This window comes from Salmo salar, chromosome ssa07 (assembly GCF_905237065.1).
Source record: "Salmo salar chromosome ssa07, Ssal_v3.1, whole genome shotgun sequence".
Taxonomy (NCBI): domain Eukaryota; kingdom Metazoa; phylum Chordata; class Actinopteri; order Salmoniformes; family Salmonidae; genus Salmo; species Salmo salar.
The window spans coordinates 21,720,527-21,741,128 of record NC_059448.1 but is presented as its reverse complement, the minus strand read 5'-3'; the positions used below and the strand labels follow the sequence as shown (position 1 = coordinate 21,741,128).

At 41.4% G+C, this 20,602-nt stretch overlaps 1 protein-coding gene and 1 pseudogene across 1 annotated transcript; one reads left to right on the top strand and one right to left on the bottom strand.

The window, feature by feature from the left end:
* Nucleotides 1-10,718, top strand: part of LOC123743870 (uncharacterized) — a 119,399-nt pseudogene extending 108,681 nt beyond the window's left edge.
* A 6,442-nt stretch (nucleotides 10,719-17,160) lies between these two features.
* LOC106608793 (uncharacterized) lies at nucleotides 17,161-19,761 on the bottom strand. Its single transcript, XM_014206943.2, has 6 exons — nucleotides 19,758-19,761; nucleotides 19,236-19,598; nucleotides 18,748-19,098; nucleotides 18,418-18,549; nucleotides 18,172-18,206; nucleotides 17,161-17,314 (listed from the first exon to the last, which is right to left on the bottom strand). Exons 1-6 carry the CDS (start codon nucleotides 19,759-19,761, stop codon nucleotides 17,174-17,176), a joined length of 1,026 nt encoding a protein of 341 aa, XP_014062418.2. The 3' UTR covers nucleotides 17,161-17,173.
* Between the last annotated feature and the right edge of the window lie 841 nt (nucleotides 19,762-20,602).

Below are 20,602 nucleotides of genomic sequence, written 5' to 3'. Positions count from 1 at the left end.
GTTGAATCTGACAATTATTCTTGATGGTTGTACAGTCGTCTCAAATAAAACTGTGAAGGAACTCAGCGTTACTCTGGAACCTGATCTCTCTTTTGATGAACATATCAAGACTGATTCAAGGACAGCTTTTCTCCATCTGCGTAACATTGCAAAAATCAGAAACTTTCTGTCCACAAATGATGCAGAAAAATGTATCCATTCTTTTGTCACTTCTAAGTTAGACTACTGCAATGCTCTACTTTCCGGCTATAAAGCGTTAAATAAACTTCAGCTAGTGCTAAACACGGCTGCTAGAATCTTGACTAGAATTTTTTTTTAAATCATATTACTCCAGTGCTAGCCTCTCTACACTGGCTTCCTGTTAACCTCTCTAGGGTAGGTGGCACCAAATCGTCCCACCTACGTAACAGCCAGTGTAATCCCGTTATTCAAAAACCTAAAAAATGCAAAAACTTCAATTTTTCAAACATATGACTATTTTACACCATTTTAAAGACAAGACTCTCGGTAATCTAACCACACTGTCCGATTTCAAAAAGGCTTTACAACGAAAGCAAAACATTAGATTATGTCAGCAGAGTACCAAGCCAGAAATAATCAGACACCCATTTTTCAAGCTAGCATATAATGTCACATAAACCCAAACCACAGCTAAATGCAGCACTAACCTTTGATGATCTTCATCAGATGACAACCCTAGGACATTATGTTATACAATACATGCATGTTTTGTTCAATCAAGTTCATATTTATATCAAAAAACAGCTTTTTACATTAGCATGTGACTAGCATGTGACTAGCATTCCCACCGAACACTGCCGGTGAATTTACTAAATTACTCACGATAAACGTTCACAAAAAGCATAACAATTATTTTAAGAATTATAGATACAGAACTCCTCTATGCACTCGATATGTCCGATTTTAAAATAGCTTTTCGGTGAAAGCACATTTTGCAATATTCTCAGTAGATAGCCCGGCATCACAGGGCTAGCTATTTAGACACCCAGCAAGTTTAGCACTCACCAAAGTCAGATTTACTATAAGAAAAATGTTATTACCTTTGCTGTCTTCGTCAGAATGCACTCCCAGGACTTCTACTTCAATAACAAATGTTGGTTTGGTTCAAAATAATCCATAGTTATATCCAAACAGCGGCGTTTTGTTCGTGCGTTCAAGACACTATCCGAAAGGGTAAATAAGGGTGACGAGCATGGCGCAATTCGTGACAAAAAAATTCTAAATATTCCATTACCGTACTTCGAAGCATGTCAACCGCTGTTTAAAATAAATGTTTATGCCATTTTTCTCGTAAAAAAGCGATAATATTCCGACCGGGAATCTGCGTTTAGGTAAACAGACGAAAGAAAATAAAGCATGGGATCGACTCGGGCACGCGCCTAAGCCCATAGTACTCTGATCGGCCACTTGCCAAAAGCGATAATGTGTTTCAGCGAGAGGCTGCCTCGATATCGTTCAGCGTTTTCCCGGGCTCTGAGAGCCTATGGGAGCCGTAGGAAGTGTCACGTTAGAGCAAAGATCCTCAGTCTTCAATAAAAAGAGTCAAGATGAAACACAACTTGTCAGACAGGCCACTTCCTGCATGGAATCTTCTCAGGTATTGGCCTGCCATTTGAGTTCTGTTATACTCACAGACACCATTCAAACAGTTTTAGGAACTTTAGGGTGTTTTCTATCCAAAGCCAATAATTATATGCATATTCTAGTTACTGGGCAGGAGTAGTAACCAGATTAAATCGGGTACGTTTTTTATCCGGCCGTGTCAATACTGCCCACTAGCCCTAACAGGTTAAGGCAAGGGCTGATTTCAAGGTTTTACTGCTGACCTACAAAGCATTACATGGGCTTGCTCCTACCTATCTTTCCGATTTGGTCCTGCCATACATACCTACACGTACGTCACAAGATGCAGGCCTCCTAACTGTCCCTAGATTTTCTAAGGAAACAGCTGGAGGCAGGGCTTTCTCCTATAGAGCTCCATTTTTATGGAATGGTCTGCCTACCCATGTGAGAGACGCAGACTCTGTCTCAACTTTTAAGTCTTTACTGAAGACTCATCTCTTCAGTAGGTCCTATGATTGAGTGTAGTCTGGCCCAGGAGTGTGAAGATGAACGGAAAGGCACTGGAGCAACGAACCGCCCTTGCTGTCTCTGCCTGGCCGGTTCCCCTCTCTCCATTGGGATTCTCAGGCTTACTGGTTCTCTTCCATGCCGTCCCTAGGAGGGGTGCGTCACTTGAGTGGGTTGAGTCACTGACGTGATCTTCCTGTCTGGGTTGGCGCCCCCCCTTGGGTTGTGCCGTGGCGAAGACCTTTGTGGGCTATACTCAGCCCTGTCTCAGGATGTAAGTTGGTGTTTGAAGATATCCCTCTAGTGGTGTGAGGGCTGTGGTTTGGCAAAGTTGGTGGGGTTATATCCTGCCTGTTTGGCCCTGTCCGGGAGTATCGTTGGACGGGGCCACAGTGTCTCCCGACCCCTCCTGTCTCAGCCTCCAGTATTTATACTGCAATAGTTTGTGTTGGGGGGGCTAGGGTCAGTCTGTTATGTCTGGAGTATTTCTCCTGTCTTATCCGGTGTCTTGTGTGAATTTAAGTATGCTCTCTCTAATTCTTTCTTTCTCTCTCGGGGGACCTGGCCCTAGGACCATGCCTCAGGACTACCTGGCCTGATGACTCCTTGCTGTCCCCAGTCCACCTGGCCGTGCTGCTGCTCCAGTTTCAAATGTTCTGCCTGCGGCTATGGAACCAGGACCTGTTCACCGGACGTGCTACCTGTCCCAGACCTGCTGTTTTCAACTCTCTAGAGACAGCAGGAGCGATAGAGCTACTCTGAATGACCCGCTGTGAAAATCCAACTGACATTTACTCTTGAGGTGCTGACCTGTTGCACCCTTGACAATCACTGTGATTATTATTATTTGACCCTGCTGTTCATCTATGAACATTTGAACATCTTGGCCATGTGCTGTTATAATCTCCACCCGGCACAGCCAGAAGAGGACTGGCCAGCCCTCATAGCCTCTCTAGGTTTCTTCCTAGGTTCTGGCCTTTCTAGGGAGTTTTTCCTAGCCAACGTGCTTCTACACCTGCATTGCTTGCTGTTTGGGGTTTTAGGCTGGGTTACTGTACAGCACTTTGAGATATCAGCTGATGTAAGAAGGGCTTTATAAATCAATTTATTTTGATTTGATTTATCATGAAACAAACAGACACAACACATACCTGTGTTGTGTCTGTTTGTGTCTCGTCTGATCTTGAGGACCAGGATGAGAATGTCTATCAGCACAACACCCAGGATCACAACCAAGGGAAGGAGGTACAGTGAGGGAAAAAAGTATTTGATCCCCTGCTGATTTTGAACGTTTGCCCACTGACAAAGAAATTATCAGTCTATAATTTTAATGGTAGGTTTATTTCAACAGTGAGAGACAGAATAACAAAAAAAGAATCCAGAAAAACGCATGTCAAAAATGTTATAAAATGATTTGCATTTTAATGAGGGAAATAAGTATTTGACCCCTCTACAAAACATGACTTAGTACTTGGTGGCAAAACCCTTGTTGGCAATCACAGAGGTCAGACGTTTCTTGTAGTTGGCCACCAGGTTTGCACACATCTCAGGAGGGATTTTGTCCCACTCCTCTTTGCAGATCTTCTCCAAGTCATTAAGGTTTAGAGGCTGACATTTGGCAACTCGAACCTTCAGCTCCCTCCACAGATTTTCTATGGGATAAAGGTCTGGAGACTGGCTAGGCCACTCCAGGACCTTAATGTGCTTCTTCTTGAGCCACTCCTTTGTTGCCTTGGCCATGTGTTTTGGGTCATTGTCATGCTGGAATACCCATCCATGACCCATTTTGAATGCCCTGGCTGAGGGAAGGAGGTTCTCACCCAAGATTTGACGGTACATGGCCCCGTCCATCGTCCCTTTGATGCGGTGAAGTTGTCCTGTCCCCTTAGCAGAAAAACACCCCCAAAGCATAATGTTTCCACCTCCAATTTTGACGGTGGGGATGGTGTTCTTGGGGTCATAGGCAGCATTCCTCCTCCTCCAAACACGATGAGTTGAATTGATGCCAATGAGCTCCATTTTGGTCTCATCTGACCACAACACTTTCACCCAGTTGTCCTCTGATTCATTCAGATGTTCATTGGTAAACTTCAGACGGGCATGTATATGTGCTTTCTTGAGCAGGGGGACCTTGCGGGCGCTGCAGGATTTCAGTCCTTCGCGGCGTAGTGTGTTACCAATTGTTTTCTTGGTGACTATGGTCCCAGCTGCCTTGAGATCATTGAAAAGATCCTCCCGTGTAGTTCTGGGCTGATTCCTCACCGTTCTCATGATCATTGCAACTCCACGAGGTGAGATCTTGCATGGAACCCCAGCCCGAGGGAGATTGACAGTTATTTTGTGTTTCTTCCATTTGCGAATAATCGCACCAACTGTTGTCACCTTCTCACCAAGCTGCTTGGTGATGGTCTTGTAGCCCATTCCAGCCTTGGGTAGGTCTACAATCTTGTCCCTGATATCCTTGGAGAGCTCTTTGGTCTTGGCCATGGTGGAGAGTTTGGAACCTGATTGATTGCTTCTGTGGATAGGTGTCTTTTATACAGGTAACAAGCTGCAGTTAGGAGCACTCCCTTTAAGAGTGTGCTCCTAATCTCAGCTCGTTACCTGTGTAAAACACATCTGGGAGCCAGAAATCTTTCTGATTGAGAGGGGGTCAAATACTTATTTCCCTCATTAAAATGCAAATCAATTTATAACATTTTTGACATGCGTTTTTCTGGATTTTTTGTTGTTGTTATTCTGTCTCTCACTGTTCAAATAAACCTACCATTAAAATGATAGACTGATCATTTCTTTGATCAGGTGATGGTATCCACAGTATGGACCACCATAGTCTGAGACTGAGAAACCAAAACAGAGACCAAACCTGAAACACAGAGAACAAAGTTAATTATTATAATTGCTGACATCACATGCACATGTTAGAAATCAGGAAGAAGTGCTGCAAGGAACATTCTGGTTATACTTGCCGGATGCTGGAAATCTTACTCTTCATGTTAGCTTTAACAGTAAGTAGCTTACTTTCTTAATACATAGAGCAGTAGAACTTGTAGAAAGGTTCTGGCCATTCTGTGTGTAGATCTATTCTGCTATGTCTGGTTGTGAATCAGAGAAAACCTCTTCATTCACGGTGAGATCACAGTGAGATCAAAGGGGATTTCATTGGTAGGGAGAGTGGTAGTTGGTATTGGACCACAATGTCTATTTACAGAAAGCAGAATATACACAGACGTTTTACGTGGAATGTAAAAACAGAAATGTAGCATATTTGTGTTCAATAAAAATGGAGATGGTGTTTGGGTTCGGTTGGGTTCATATAGGTCAGCGTTTCCCAAACTGAAGGTAGCAACCCCATGTAGTATGTGTGTGTGTGTGTGTGTGTGTGTGTGTGTGTGTGTGTGTGTGTGTGTGTGTGTGTGTGTGTGTGTGTGTGTGTGTGTGTGTGTGTGTGTGTGTGTGTGTGTGTGTGTGTGCATGTGTCTGGGCCAATCTTTGTGCTGCTTCACTGTCCTCGCTGTTCCATAAGGTGTTTTTTTATCGTTTTTTTAAATCTAATTGTACTGCTTGTGTCAGTTACTTGATGTAGAATAGAGTTCCATGTAGTCATGGCTCTATCTAGTTCTGTGTGCCTCCCATAGTCTGTTCTGGGCTTGGGGACTGTGAAGAGGGTGTCCGAGTGTCCGAGCTGTGTGCCAGTAGTTTAGACAGACAACTCGGTGCATCCAACATGTCAATACCTCTCATAAATAAAAGTAGTGATGAAGTCAATCTCTCGTCCACTTTCAGCCAGGAGAGATTGACATGCATATTATTGATATTAGCTCTCTGTGTACATCGAAGGGCCAGCCGTGCTGCCCTGTTCTGAGCCAAGTCCTTTTTTGTGGCACCTGACCACACAATTGAACAGTAGTCAAGGTGCGACAAAACTAGGGCCTGTAGGACCTGTCTTGTTGATAGTGTTGTTAAGAAGGCAGAGCATCACTTTATTATAGACAGACTTCTCCCCATCTTAGCTACTACTGCATCAATATATTTTGACCATGACAGTTTACAATCTAGTGTTACTCCAAGCAGTTTAGTCATCTCAACTTGCTCAATTTCCACATTATTTATTACAAGATTTAGTTGAGGTTTAGGGTTAAGTGAGTGTTTTGTTCCAAATACAATGCTTTAGAAATATTTTGGGCTAACTTATTCCTTGCCACCCACTCTGAAACTAACTGCAGCTCTTTGTTGAGTGTTGTAGTCATTTCAGTCACTGTAGTAGCTGACGTGTATAGTGTTGAGTCATCCACATACATAGAAACTCTGGCTTTACTCAAAGTCAGTGGCATGTCATTAGTGAAAATGGGAAAAAAAAGCAAGAGGCCTAAACAGCTACCTTGGGGAATTCCTGATTCTAACTGGATTATATTTGATAGGCTTCCATTAAAGAACACGCTCTGTGTTCTGTTAGACAAGTAACTCTTTATCCACATTATAGCAGGGGGTGTAAAGCCATAACCCATACGTTTTTCCAGCAGCAGACTATGATCAATAATGTCAAAAGCTGCACTAAAGTCTAACAAGACAGCCCCCACAATAATTTTCTCATAAATTTCTCTCAGCCAGTCATCTGTCATTTGTGTAAGTGCTGTGCTTGTTGAGTGTCCTTCCCTATAAACCTGCTGAAATTAAGTTATCAATTTGTTTACTGTAAAATAGCATTGTATCTGGTCAAACACAATTTCTTCCAGAAGTTTACTAAGGGTTGGTAACAGGCTGATTGTTCGCTATGTGAGCCAGCAAAAGGGGGCTTTCCTATTCTTGGGTAGCGGAATGACTTTAGCTTCCCTCCAGGCCTGAGGGCACACGCTCTCTAGTAAGCTTAAATTGAAGATGGGGCAAATAGGAGTGGCAATATCGTCTGCTATTATCCTCAGCCATTTTCCATCTATATTGTCAGACCCTGGTGGCTTGTCATTGTTGATAGACAACAATAATGTTTTCACCTCTTCCACACTGATTTTACAGAATTCAAAAGTACAATTCTTGTCTTTCATAATTTGGTTCGATATACATGGATGTGTAGTGTCAGTATTTGTTGCTGGCATGCCATCTCTAAGTTTGCTTATCTTGCCAATGAAAAAGTCATTAAAGTAGTTTGCAGTATCACTGGGCTTTGTGATGAATGAGCCATCTGATTCAATAAATGAAGGAGCCGAGTTTCATTTAAGGTGGCCCAAAGCTTTTAACTATCATTCTTTATATAATTTATCTTTGTTTCATGGTGTAGTTTTTTTTCTTTTTCTTTTTAATTTTTTTTTCTTAATTTGTTAATTTGCAGTACGTTTGCCAATCAGTTGGGCTGCCAGACTTAATTGCCATACCTTTTGCCTCCTCCCTCTCAACCATACAATTTTTCAATTCCTCTTCAATCCAATGGGATTTAACAGTTTTTACAGTCATTTTCTTAATGGGCGCATGCTTATTAGTAACTGGAATAAGTAGTTTCATAAATGTGTCAAGTGCAGCGTCTGGTTGCTCCTCATTACACACCACAGACCAGCAAATATTCTTTACATCATCAACATATGAATCACTACAAAACTTCTTGTATGATCTCTTATATACTATATTAGACCCAGCCTCTGGAACTTTGGTTTATATTTTGGTAATTTGACAGTTTTTCAATCTGAAGGAAGTATCATTTGAAGTGACTGAAATGCATCAGAAAGGTATTTGGAAGTTCAGAAGATCACCAGGCAATACATTTGGATGATCGTCTGTGTAGAAAAGAACATCATCATTGATGTTCTTTTTCCCCCAGTCTGAGTTAGTGCCTGGTCTTGTCCAGTCTGTTCTGGCATCTGGGAACTGTAGAGGGAAACAGAAGACACATTCGTGTTCCTGAGAGTATTATCCTTCAGTGATGGGGTCATAATATTTAGTAGTTTAAAGATAGAGTAACATTTGTAGGAAAAAAACTGAAACCACTCTATTTATTACAACCGCATCTAGTGGCTACCGAAGGTTACTGACGTAACCCCGGTACTATGAACCAAGCGCAAATGTTTTATTTTTATTTTATACGTGTTCCTGAGAGTAGTATCCTTCACTGATGGGGTCATAATATTTTGCAGGTCCTGTCACCTCACACTGTGGTTGATGCACATGTCACCTTTCAAATGTTAGGTAAAAAACAAACTGCAGGAAATGGCCATTTAGCTGATAGCTATAGAGAAATCTTTGCACATGTTTGAATCAAACTGTGATGCCACAATATACTGCGGTTGAAGAGACTGATACATAGATAGGCATGTTGTTCAAGGTGGACTTTGGAGAAAACGTTTAGTAATTATTATTGTTCTGTTTCATTTCACTTGAAAATATTGTTAATTGAAGTACATAGACGTGTAGATACAGTGTACAAATCTAAAACATATAAGAATGTTAATCATCTGATTACTCATGACTTTATTAACTTCAGATTTCACTGTTAGGACTGACAGTAGGGTGTCCTCTTCCTTCTCTCTACTGGTCTCAGAACAGCCAATCAGGCCTAGGGACCATCATTTCAGTCATGTAAGACAGCCAAGCCTCTCAATCTAATCTGACAGACAGAACGACTAGTATACACCGGTGACGGTCAGTGCCGTTGAAGATATGAACATGTCCTTATTTCTATTACATCATATTGGATGACTGTCATTTATATTCATTCACCCAGCTCAATGTAGCGTCGATAAGTTTAGGCTACAACGTGATACTTGAATTTTCCCTGTACCCATCAGGAGGTTGCTACATCCTAGCTTATGAATGAAAGTTTACAACATAGGTGCACAGGTTGAAAGAATTTTGAGTATTCAGGTGCCAGACAGTGAAACATTCAATACTGCCTTGCACACTCTTGTCTGCATCTAGCTGATCAAGGGTATAATCTTTAGTCCAACAGTTGCAAACGAGAGTTTCTATTGGACCAATTCAGGTATGTTTATCCCCATTTCGTTCCATTTGCTTCTGTTTAAGAAAGTTTTTCAACAGAGTTGGCGCAATGAATACACCCCTGATCACAGATAAACACAATTCACTTTCAGAGCAGCCACAAAGAAACAGCTAGTTGTATACATAATTCCTTCTTGCATCTATCTATGCACTCTCTTCCTCTCAAATAGCATCCCTCTCTTTTAGAGCCAGGTGTTTCAGTAGGCTAAACTAGCTAGCTGCATTCGATTCTGTATAAAAATACATATCACGAAATATAGCTAGCTCTCTCTTGCGCGCTCTCTCTCGCTCTCTCTCTCTCACGTCTCCTTACTTTTGGAAGAAATGAATTTGTTTAGAACTGTTCATCTGTTGTCTTTCTCTCTCCTTGAGTCAACTACTCACCACATTTTATGCACTGCAGTGCTAGCTAGCTGTAGCTTATGCTTTCAGTACTAGATGCTTTCAGTACCCCATCACTGACTCTGATCCTTTGATTGGGTGGACAACATGTCAGTTCATGCTGCAAGAGCTCTGATAGGTTGCTGGACATCCAACGGAAGTTTTCATAATTACTGTGTAAGTCTACGGAAGTGGGTGGGAACCATGAGCCTCCCAGGTATTGTATTGAAGTCAATGTACACAGAGGATGACAGAAGCTAGCTGGCCTCCGGCTGCACCATGGTGTTACCCTACAGAGTTCTGCTGAGGCCTTCATTGCGAAACAATGTAGGCCTTCATTGCGAAACAGTGTTTTACTCAATTATTTGGTGACGTGAATATGCTTAATATAGTTTTATAAAAAAATGATAACTTTTTAAATGTTTCATTATTTGTATTTTTATAAAATTAACTTAGGAGTATGGTCCTCTCCTTCTGAAGAGCCTCCACTGGTATACACATGATGGGGTTGTATCTACAGAGGTGGACAATGACAAAACATGTATCTTTTTCAGCTTTGTCTCTTGCTTTTGCTCAGTCTGATGTTTGAAGACCTTTATCCTTGGAGACACAGTTAATTTGGAATGCTTCATCACTGGGGACCTTGGCAACTACAACTGGTTCAATGTGAACATGGGACAGTCAGTCAGAGCCAGGATACTCTGTGCTCTGAAATGGACAATACACACTGAGACCTGTGCAAGAGAACACTGTGTCTATTGGTTTAGACATGGCTCAGGAGGATCCCATCCAGGAATCATTTACACCCATGGAGCCAGTGGTGATCAGTGTTAGAAGAGCCCTGAGGCTGGGTCTCCTACACAGAGCTGTGTCTACAACCTCCCTAAGAGGAACCACAGCCTCTCTGATTCTGGGACTTACTACTGTGCTGTGGCCTCATGTATGGGAGATACTGTTCAGGAAATGGACCAAGGTGGACATTCATGGTAAGTCTATTACTGTTGTTTATTAACAATATACAATCTGGAGGCGAAAGAAACGCACACCTTTTTAGGGTGTGGTGCTGGCTAGCTGAGTAGAACACTTGAAAAAGAAAAGGAAAGACTCGCACTCAATAATTTCATAACCAAATAACCAACGTTTTGACAGACAATGTCATGGATTCCCCCGGTACTGCTGCACATTCCCGGATTCCCCGGTACTGATGCTCATTCCGTTCACCAGCTCTGGAGGTCTATGTGACCGGCCTTCTAGACGTCTGAACTGAACTGGATCATTACCACCAACCCCAACCCCGGACTGTCTTGTCTCATTACGCACACCTGGTTCCCATTCCCCCTGATTAGTATGTGTATATATGTGCCCTCTGTTCCCCATTGTCCTTGATTATGGTTCCATGTCTGTTGGTCTTGTATCGGCTTGCGTGTTACCATGTTAGTGTGCACTGGTTTTCCGGGTCTCGTCCCATGTACTGTTATTACGGGTCTCTTTATGTGTATTTATTAGAGGTTTACACTCTCTTTGTTAGGATTACAGCCCTATGTTATCTATATATATATACACACGTGTTTGTTTTGGGCTACGTCTCCGTCATGTTCATGACGTACGGTATTTTGGGGAGAGAAAAAAAAACAAGTTCGTATTTCAGAGCCTGTCTCCTATCATTATACAACGTGACAGACAGGCTGTCTTCATCAGGGTATAATGTAACAATGTGAGCTGAGAGTCGGGAAGCAAGTTCAGGGAGTGAGGGTTTAAGGATTGGCGTTCCGTCAACGGGACAGTTGTAAATCATGCAGCGCTTGGTTTTACCCACATCATTTTTAACACAAGGACAAGTTATAAGATAAAAAACTGCCTTAGTGGAGCACGTGATAACACCTTTGATTGGGATCGATTTCCCTGTTTGGGGGTGTTTGAAGGATCTACATTTGTAAGTGTCATTGCATTGAGCGCAGCCGTTACACTTGTAGTTTCCATCCTGAAGAGGCGCAAATAGAGGTTGCACAAAATACCCCTGCACAACATTTATTTGTACACCTACTAGATGGAAGTCCATGTCGCAGTGTGTGTTTCAGCTGGAAGTCTCCATGGAGACTGTGTCTACCATGGAGAAGCACTCCATACTCACAGATCCCCTTAGGGGTACCAATTCTGTCAGCACAGGCTGAGATATAATGGGATACATGGTCCCATCTAGAACACACAGGACAGAGGACAAAGTTGGAGATGGAAATATTTGCTCATGGTGTAAATCATCCAGAGTTAAAGGGCTCATGTTTGGCAAAATGATGTAGACATAAATTAATACATTTGAAATTTGCGTAAAAGTTACAGTAAAGCCATGTCAATAAGTTGAGTCAAGGTACAGGACAACGTCAGTTATCTTACAGTAAATAGCTACTGAAACACAGGAGAAATGGACTAGGCAGTCTAGATATGCACATACAGTACTTAGTGAGATGCAGAATCACCATACAGATGAATAGTGGGGTCATCTTGCAGTCCGTCCTGAGTGGTTACTCTCGCCTGCCCTGAACCAAATGGACTGGTGCAGTACTGTGATCAGTAGGCTTCTTGCCTTACAGTTACTGGTAGGTGTGTGAACTGACACTGCACTTCTTACAAAGAGAGTATTTAATGTAAATCGTATACAGTTGAAGTCGGAAGTTTACATACACATAGATTTTCAACCACTCCACAAATTTCTTGTTAACAAGCTATAGTTTCGGCAAGTCAGTTAGGACATCTACTTTGTGCATGACACAAGTATTTTTTCCAACAATTGTTTACAGACAGATTATTTCACTTATAATTCACTGTATCACAATTCCAGTGTGTAACGGTTGTCGTCGGGAATAGAGGACCAAAACGCAGCAGGAATGTGGATGCTCATCTTGTTATTTATTTTAAATAAAGAGAACACCAAAATAACAAAACGAAGAACGCACGAACAACAAAACAGTCTTGTCAGGCTCACACAGGCAAAACACTTAACCAAACACATACCCATATATAGGACTCTCAATCAGAGGCAACTAGAAAACACCTGCCTCCAATTGAGAGTCCAACCCCATTAAACTAGACATAGAAATACAAAAGAATAGAGACCACATAGAAATACAAACCTAGAACATAACCCCAAAAACCCGGAACTAACTAAACCAACACCCTACTAAATAAATCACCACCCCGAATCACATAAACAAAATACCCTCTGCCACGTCCTGACCAAACTACAAGAACAAATAACCCTTATACTGGTCAGGACGTGACACAGTGGGTCAGAAGTTTACATACACTGAGTTGACTGTGCTTTTAAACAGCTAGGAAAATTCCAGAAAATTATGGCATGGCTTTAGAAGCTTCTGATAGGCTAATTGACATCATTTGAGTCAATTGGAGGTATACCTGTGGATGTATTTCAAGGCCTATCTTCAAACTCAGTGCCTCTTTGCTTGACATCATGGGAAAATCAAAAGAAATCAGTCAAGTCCTCAGAAAAATAAATGTAGACCTCCACAAGTCTGGTTTATCCTTGGGAGAAATTTCCAAACGCCTGAAGGTACCACATTCATCTGTACAAACAATAGTACGCAAGTGTAAACACCATGGGACAATGCAGCCGTCATACCGCTCAGGAAGGAGACGCGTTCTGTCTCCTAGAGATGAACGTACTTTGGTGTGAAAAGAGCAAATCAATCCCAGACCAACAGCAAAGGACCTTGTGAAGATGCTGGAGGAAACAGGTACAAAAGTATCTATATCCACAGTAAAACCAGTCCTATATCGAGATAACCTGAAAGGCTGCTCAGCAAGGAAATAGCCACTGCTCCAAAACCGCCATAAAAAAGCCAGACTACGGTTTGCAACTGCACATGGGGACAAAGATCGTACTTTTTGGAGAAATGTCCTCTGGTCTGATGAAACAAAAATAGAACTGTTTGGCCATAATGACCATCGTTATGTTTGGAGGAAAAAGGGGGAGGCTTGCAAGAGGAAGAACACCATCCCAACCGTGAAGCACGGGAGTGGCAGCATCATGTTGTGAAGTTGCTTTGCTGCAGGAGGGACTGGTGCACTTCACAAAATAGATGGCATCATGAGTGGGAAAAATGATGTGGATATATTGAAGCAACAAGTTAAAGCTTGGTTGCAAATGGGTCTTCCAAATGGACAATGACCCCAAGCATACTTCCAAAGTTGTGGCAAAATGGCTTAACCTGTTAGGGCTAGGGGGCAGTATTGACGCAAGCGTCCCACCCGTGGTGCACTCCATCAACAGCAGGTGCATTTCAAGAGCGAAAAAATTTGAATCCAAATAAATGTCAAAATTCACATTTTTCAAACATACAACTATTTTACACCCTTTGAAAGATAAACATCTCCTTAATCTAACCACGTTTTACGATTTCAAAAAGGTTTTATGGCGAAAGCATAAATTTAGAGTATGTTAGGACAGTACATTTACAAGAGTTGTGTGTAATGTTGTGCCAATTCAAAGACAGGCGTCACCAAAACCATAAAATCAGCTAAAATGATGCACTAACCTTTTACAATCTCCAACAGATGACACTCCTAGGACATTGTGTTAGACAATGCATGAATTTTTAGTTCTATCAAGTTCATATTTATATCCAAAAACAGCGTTTTACTGTGGCGTTGATGTTGAGGAAATCGTTTCCCTCCAATAACCGGCATTCAAGTCAGCACCACAAATTAAATAATTAAAATTAGAAAACATTGGTAAAATATTATATTGTCATTTAAAGAATTATAGATTTACATCTCTTGAACGCAATCAACTTGCCAGATTTAAAAATAACCTTACTGGGAAATCACACTTTGCAATAATCTGAGCACTGCGCCCAGAAAAATACGCGTTGCGATACAGACTAGCCGCCATGTTGGGGAGATCTAAAATCGAAAATACTATGTAAATAATCCATTACCTTTGATTCTCTTCATCAGATGTCACTTCCAGGTATCACAGGTCCATAACGAATGTAGTTTTGTTCAAAAAAGCTCATCATTTATGTCCAAAAATCTCCGTCTTGTTAGCACATGATCTAAGCCCGCCGGACTTCACGTCATGAACGAGGGGAAAAAATATATTTACGTTCGTTCAAACATGTCAAACGTTGTATAGCATAAATCATTAGGGCCTTTTTTAACCAGAACATGAATAATATTCAAGGTGGACGAATGCATTCTCTTTTATAACGTATTGGAACGAGGGTACCCAACATGAACTCGCGCGCCAGGTGTCTAATGGGCCATCATCGTTCCATGGCTCTTGTTCGGTCAGATCTCCCTCCAGAAGACTCAAAACACTTTGTAAAGGCTGGTGACATCTAGTGGAAGCAATAGGAAGTGCCAAAATATTCCTCAGCCCCTGTGTTTTTCAATGGCATAGGTTTAAAGGTAATACAACACATCAGATATCCACTTCCTGTCAGAATCTGTCTCAGGGTTTTGCCTGCCAAATGAGTTCTGTTATACTCACAGACACCATTCAAACAGTTTTAGAAACTTTAGGGTGTTTTCTATCCATATATAATAAGTATATGCATATTCTAGTTACTGGGTAGGATTAGTAACCAGATTAAATCGGGTACATTTTTTTATCCAGCCGTGCAAATACTGCCCCCTAGCCCTAACAGGTTAAAATTCAAATCATCCTATGCAGCTCAAAATGAGACGTAGTTGCTAAATCTCCCTGCAATCTGACTTTTTCATTGTAGGTTGTCACATGGGTACAAGTCCATGTCCCGGTGTGTGTTTCAGCCATATCCAGGATAACACTGAGTCTACAGTGGAGAAGCACTCCAGAGTCTCGGATCCCCCTATGGGCATCCAATCTGTCAGCACAGACTGAGATACAATGGGATGCATGGTACCATCTAGAACACACATGCCAGAGTACATAGTTGGATAGGGAAATATTTGTTCATGCTGTAAATCATCCAGAGGTAAAGGGCTCATGTCTGGCTAATTGATGTAAACATAAATCAATCAATTCACAATTTGCATGAGAGTTACAGTAAAGCCAAGTCAATAAGTTGAGTCAAGGTAGAAGACATTATCAGTTACCTTCCAGTAAATAGCTACTAAAACACAGGAGAAATGGACTAGGCAGTCTAGATATGCACATACAGTACAGTACCTAGTGAGATGCAGAATCACACAGAAATCACAACCATGGGCAGCCACATCATATTTAGCTTACGTTGATTGGACTAAATCGTTTTTGTTATATTTTAGTTGTCACGGTATTAGACTAAGCAGAGGTGATCAAATCAAATCAAATCAAAGTGTATTTGTCACGTGCGCCGAATACATCAGGTGTAGACCTTACAGTGAAATGCTTACTTACAGGCTCTAACCAATAGTGCAAAAAAGTTATTAGGTGAACAATAGGTAAGTAAAGAAATAAAACAACAGTAAAAAGACAGGCTATATACAGTAGCGAGGCTATAAAAGTAGCAAGGCTATATACAGACACCGGTTAGTCAGGCTGATTAAGGTAGTATGTACATGTAGATATGGTTAAAGTGACTATGCATATATGATGAACAGAGAGTAGCAGTAGCGTAAAAGAGGGGTTGGCGGGTGGTGGGTGGCGGGTGGCGGGACACAATGCAGATATCCCAGTTAGCCAATGTGCGGGAGCACTGGTTGGTCGGCCCAATTGAAGTAGTATGTACATGAATGTATAGTTAAAGTGACTAGGCATATATGGTAAACAGAGAGTAGCATCAGCGTAAAAGAGGGGTTGGGGGGAAGGGGGGCACACAATCCAAATAGTCTAGGTAGCCATTTGATTACCTGTTCAGGAGTCTTATGGCTTGGGGCTGAAATGTTGAAGTTGAAATGGTGCTGGAATAGTGGAGGCAGTTGCTGTTTTCGTTGCGACTTGCGGTAACTCTGTGGTTCTAAATCAACAGTTGTTTAGTGGTCTGAAAATGTGAATTTATACTGCCAATGTGTCTTCCTATTGTCTCGGCCTTTCGGCGTGTATATCACGGTCTCAAGGCATATGAATTTACAGGTTAAAGAGAAAACAATGCAATTATCACAAAACATACTGTAGGATGTAATATGTCTCCAGTGATTTTACCCACGCACCACTACCACCTGATTTGTGTGTAAACCAGCACTGCACTTCTTACAACGCAAAGTGTATATCTATGTGCGGTATGTGGAGTCAGAGAGATTCTCATGGTCTCGCCTGAAAAATGTATTTGTATCTCAACGAGACTAAACATAATTAAATTAAAGTTAAATAAAAAATGCACCTCTTCTGTGATAAGAAATAGATGTGTGTTTGTGTTCCTCCATTTTTAATGGTGTGATGGAGCCTGACACATATTCAGCTAAACTGCTATTACTTTAATAATATTGTATATTTGTATATGTGGTGGCAGAGACGTTCTGTAGACAGAGAATACAGATGTACGGAGTGTATAAATGAATGGTTTATTATGTTAAAAACACACAGTCATACCGCAAAAATGGGATTCTCTTTCAGAAGATTTCTTACAAGCTGTGAAATGTTATGGCTATTTAAGGCTGGACAGGATCATTATGTAAATCTAACATAAAGACAATGTTAAAGTTACATTTTCTTTTTTTGAATTGTAAATTGCAAAGTAATTTAAGTTACTAAATAGTAAAATGTTGCTTCTTGTAGTCTTTGTGACAGTGGTGACATATTTCACTGCTGCTGAAGGTATCTGACATCAGAGTACACTGCATCCTCTCTACTGGTCTTCTCTCTTGCTCTTCTAGAGGAGGAGGACTTCTTCTTGGGGGTGAAACTGACAGCTGCATAGTTCAACACGTCACTTTCTTGATTCTGAGGGGGGTGGAGCCATGAGCAAAACCATTATGATGATAGCATGATCTACTATGTAACATTTCTATTCTCCTCTGGAAGAAAACACTCTACCAAAGAAATGACTGTTCAGACGTTACACCCACTACAATGACCTGACAGTCAGTGGAACAGTGACAGACAGAAGTTCAATGATCACAAAGATAAGTGGGCTACGTCTAGTACAGTGACCTATTACTTCCAAAAAAGCTTATGTTATGCTGAGTGGAACAGGGGAAACCAAGAGCAGACTCAGATGAGGAGACGGGGATGAAGTAACCAAGGCATTTATTGAAACACAGGTGGAGATGGAGTGCAGGTCAGGGGAAACTCAGGCGGGTTCTGAAACCAGGTGCGGAGGCTGAGGCTGGAGCGAGAGGGGTTGAGACAGGGTAAGCAGGTCTGGGGTGGAATCCAAGGGAGTAGTAGAGTGGGGAATCCAGGACAGAGAAGCAGGATGTCGAGAAGTGGGACAGGAGACAGGGACCAGAGTCAGAGCGGGCAGAGTGAGCAGAGATTACAATCTGGCAGTGTGGAAGTGGCAGGGCTGCGTATTTGTAGTTTTGATTATGGAACAGGTTGCAGTTGGTGGGGATCTGCTCTGACTCCAGCACACCTGTCTCCACCAACACAATCACACACACAGAGAGAGAGGGAGAGAGTACAGGGGGAGTGGCGGCAGGTCACGGAGACACAGGATGAGCAGTAGAGAGCGTTGCAGGAGCAGATGTGACAGCTTAATAACATAAAAAGCTGAATACTAGCTGTAAAGAAAGTTAAATGGCAGTTTCTTGAAAAAACTGAAAATATACTATATTTATAAATGTTGCAAAATGTACCTGATTGCCCTGGGACGTTGGGACATCTGTCCTCCCTTCATAGAGATTGAAATAGAGGAAGCTATAATAAGCTATTATTTGATATGACAATCCATCTCTTTTAAACTCATGCAGTTAATTAACATTGCATATATGTTGGCATTTAACTGATATTTACAGAATGTACATTGCATAGAGATGCATGAAACTTTAGATACATCAGCTATAACATTAGATACATTGGATACATTAGATATAAAGTAATACCTCTGCTATCTCTGTTTAGAGTCTTGCACAGCCCCCAGACAAGTAGAAGGGTCACTGTCCCCAGAACGATATTGGAGACGACCAAGGCCAGAACAGTAGGACTCAGATTAAATGGAGAATCATGTTCTGGAACTGTGGAAAGGGTATCAGAGAATTCATTTTGTATTCATGAGCGCTAAGGAAGACCATCAAACAGTAAAGTATGGCATCAAAAGCTGATGGTGATATTGTATAGCTTGTTGACACAAATGAATGAGGTCATTTGGAGGTAGGCTGCTTGCACGAATATACTATGTTGTTGGGGATATTTACAGATTAAATGAGATTTACCTTGAATGTTCAGCTTGGTCCCATTCCCAAACAGTATCTCCCCACATGAGGCCACAGCACAGTAGTAAGTCCCAGCATCAGAGAGGCTGAGGTTCCTCTTGGGGAGGTTGTAGACACAACTCTGTGTAGGAGACCCAGCCTCAGAGCTCTTCTCACACTGATCACTCCTGTCTACATGGGTGTAAATGATTCCTGGACGGGATTCTCCTGAGCTATGTCTGAACCAATAGACACTGTGTTCTCCTACACAGGTCTCAGTGTGTATTGTACAGTTCAGAGACACAGAGTCTCCTGGCTGGACTGACTCAGACACAGGCTGCTGGAGCACAGTCATGTTTCTGGACCCTGAACCTGACAAGAAGATCAATTAACCCATTGAATCTCTAGAATATTACTGTGGACATTTTCCAACTCAACATCTCATCTGAATAAGATAATACCTCATATTTACACTGCATATATGTAAATTAAGTTATACAAAAATGTACCTTTTACTATGAGAATGGCTCCTTCTCCGAACTCCACCTTGTTCCCATAAGCGCTTCCACAGAAGTATGTGCCTGAATCAGAGAGCTGCATGTCTGAGATCCTTAGGTGATTCTTTTCTTGGCCATTTTCCACTGAGAATCGAGGGTTATCCTTAAACTCATGGTAAAATGTTGCGTTCCTGTCAAACTTATAGACAGTTGAGAAGAGTTGAAGCTTATCTCCCAAGGGTTGCTTGTACCAGGAAAAATGCATGTCCATGTGGCCTTTATAGAAGCAGTGCACAATCACTGCGTCTCCAACGTTGGCTGATATGAGACCACTGTCCTGAAGTATAGATGAGGATTCAGTACCAGCTACTACATCTATTAAGGAACATGAACAATATAGTATATTTGCTGTTACATACCTTAAACACAACTTAGAATATTCAAAGTGTCTGTAAAGTATTACATGTGATATCTCATGCATCCAAATCAAGGGCGGACATCTCATAAGCAGAGAAATATAAAAGTTGGACTTACCCATCTCTACAAGAAGTGGAAATATCAGACACAGTGTGATCCTCTTTGCATTTTACATTTACATTTTAGTCATTTAGCAGACGCTCTTATCCAGAGCGACTTACAAATTGGTGCATTCACCTATAATATCCAGTGGAACAACCACTTTACAATAGTGCATCTTTGAAGGTGTCATCCTCCTCACAACCTGTCTTGAGTGGAAAAAGTCCACCTATGTAGACAACACTTCAACAATGGAGTTAAAAGTGATTGGTCGAACTGGTCACGTACTTTTTGTTGACGCCTTATTCCGTTACGACAATCTTCTTCACATTGTCTAGAGTCACAGAGTCTCCTGGCTGGACTGAATCAGACAGAAAGATTTTATTATCGGTATATTCTTATCCTTAAATATTTAGGACACATTTAGGTATAATCATTCAAGTTTGGAATCGCTTATTCTTTATCACTACAGATACTGTTGTCTACGTCAAAAGACTGATAGTTGTGAACTTCACCTCACTAAAAAACATCTATGGAAAACAATCTCTAATTCAGGATATTCAGTTGGACTGAGTATTATCACCTATAGGCCTAGAGGAATCTACCTCCTCAATAACAAAATCATGGGAAGGGATTCTATCCCTCCTCAATTAGGGACTCTATCCCTTCCCATGATTTTGTTATTGAGGCGGCAGGTTCCTCTAGGCCTATAGGTGATAATACTTCAATGTTAAAACTGTGTTGTGTTTGACTAAGAACTACAGCTCAAGGTGAAATTACCTAATAAATACCTTATTGTGTTTTTTCACAGATTTCAGTCGACTATGTATAGATAAGATGCCTCATCAAAAGACTTGGTTTAA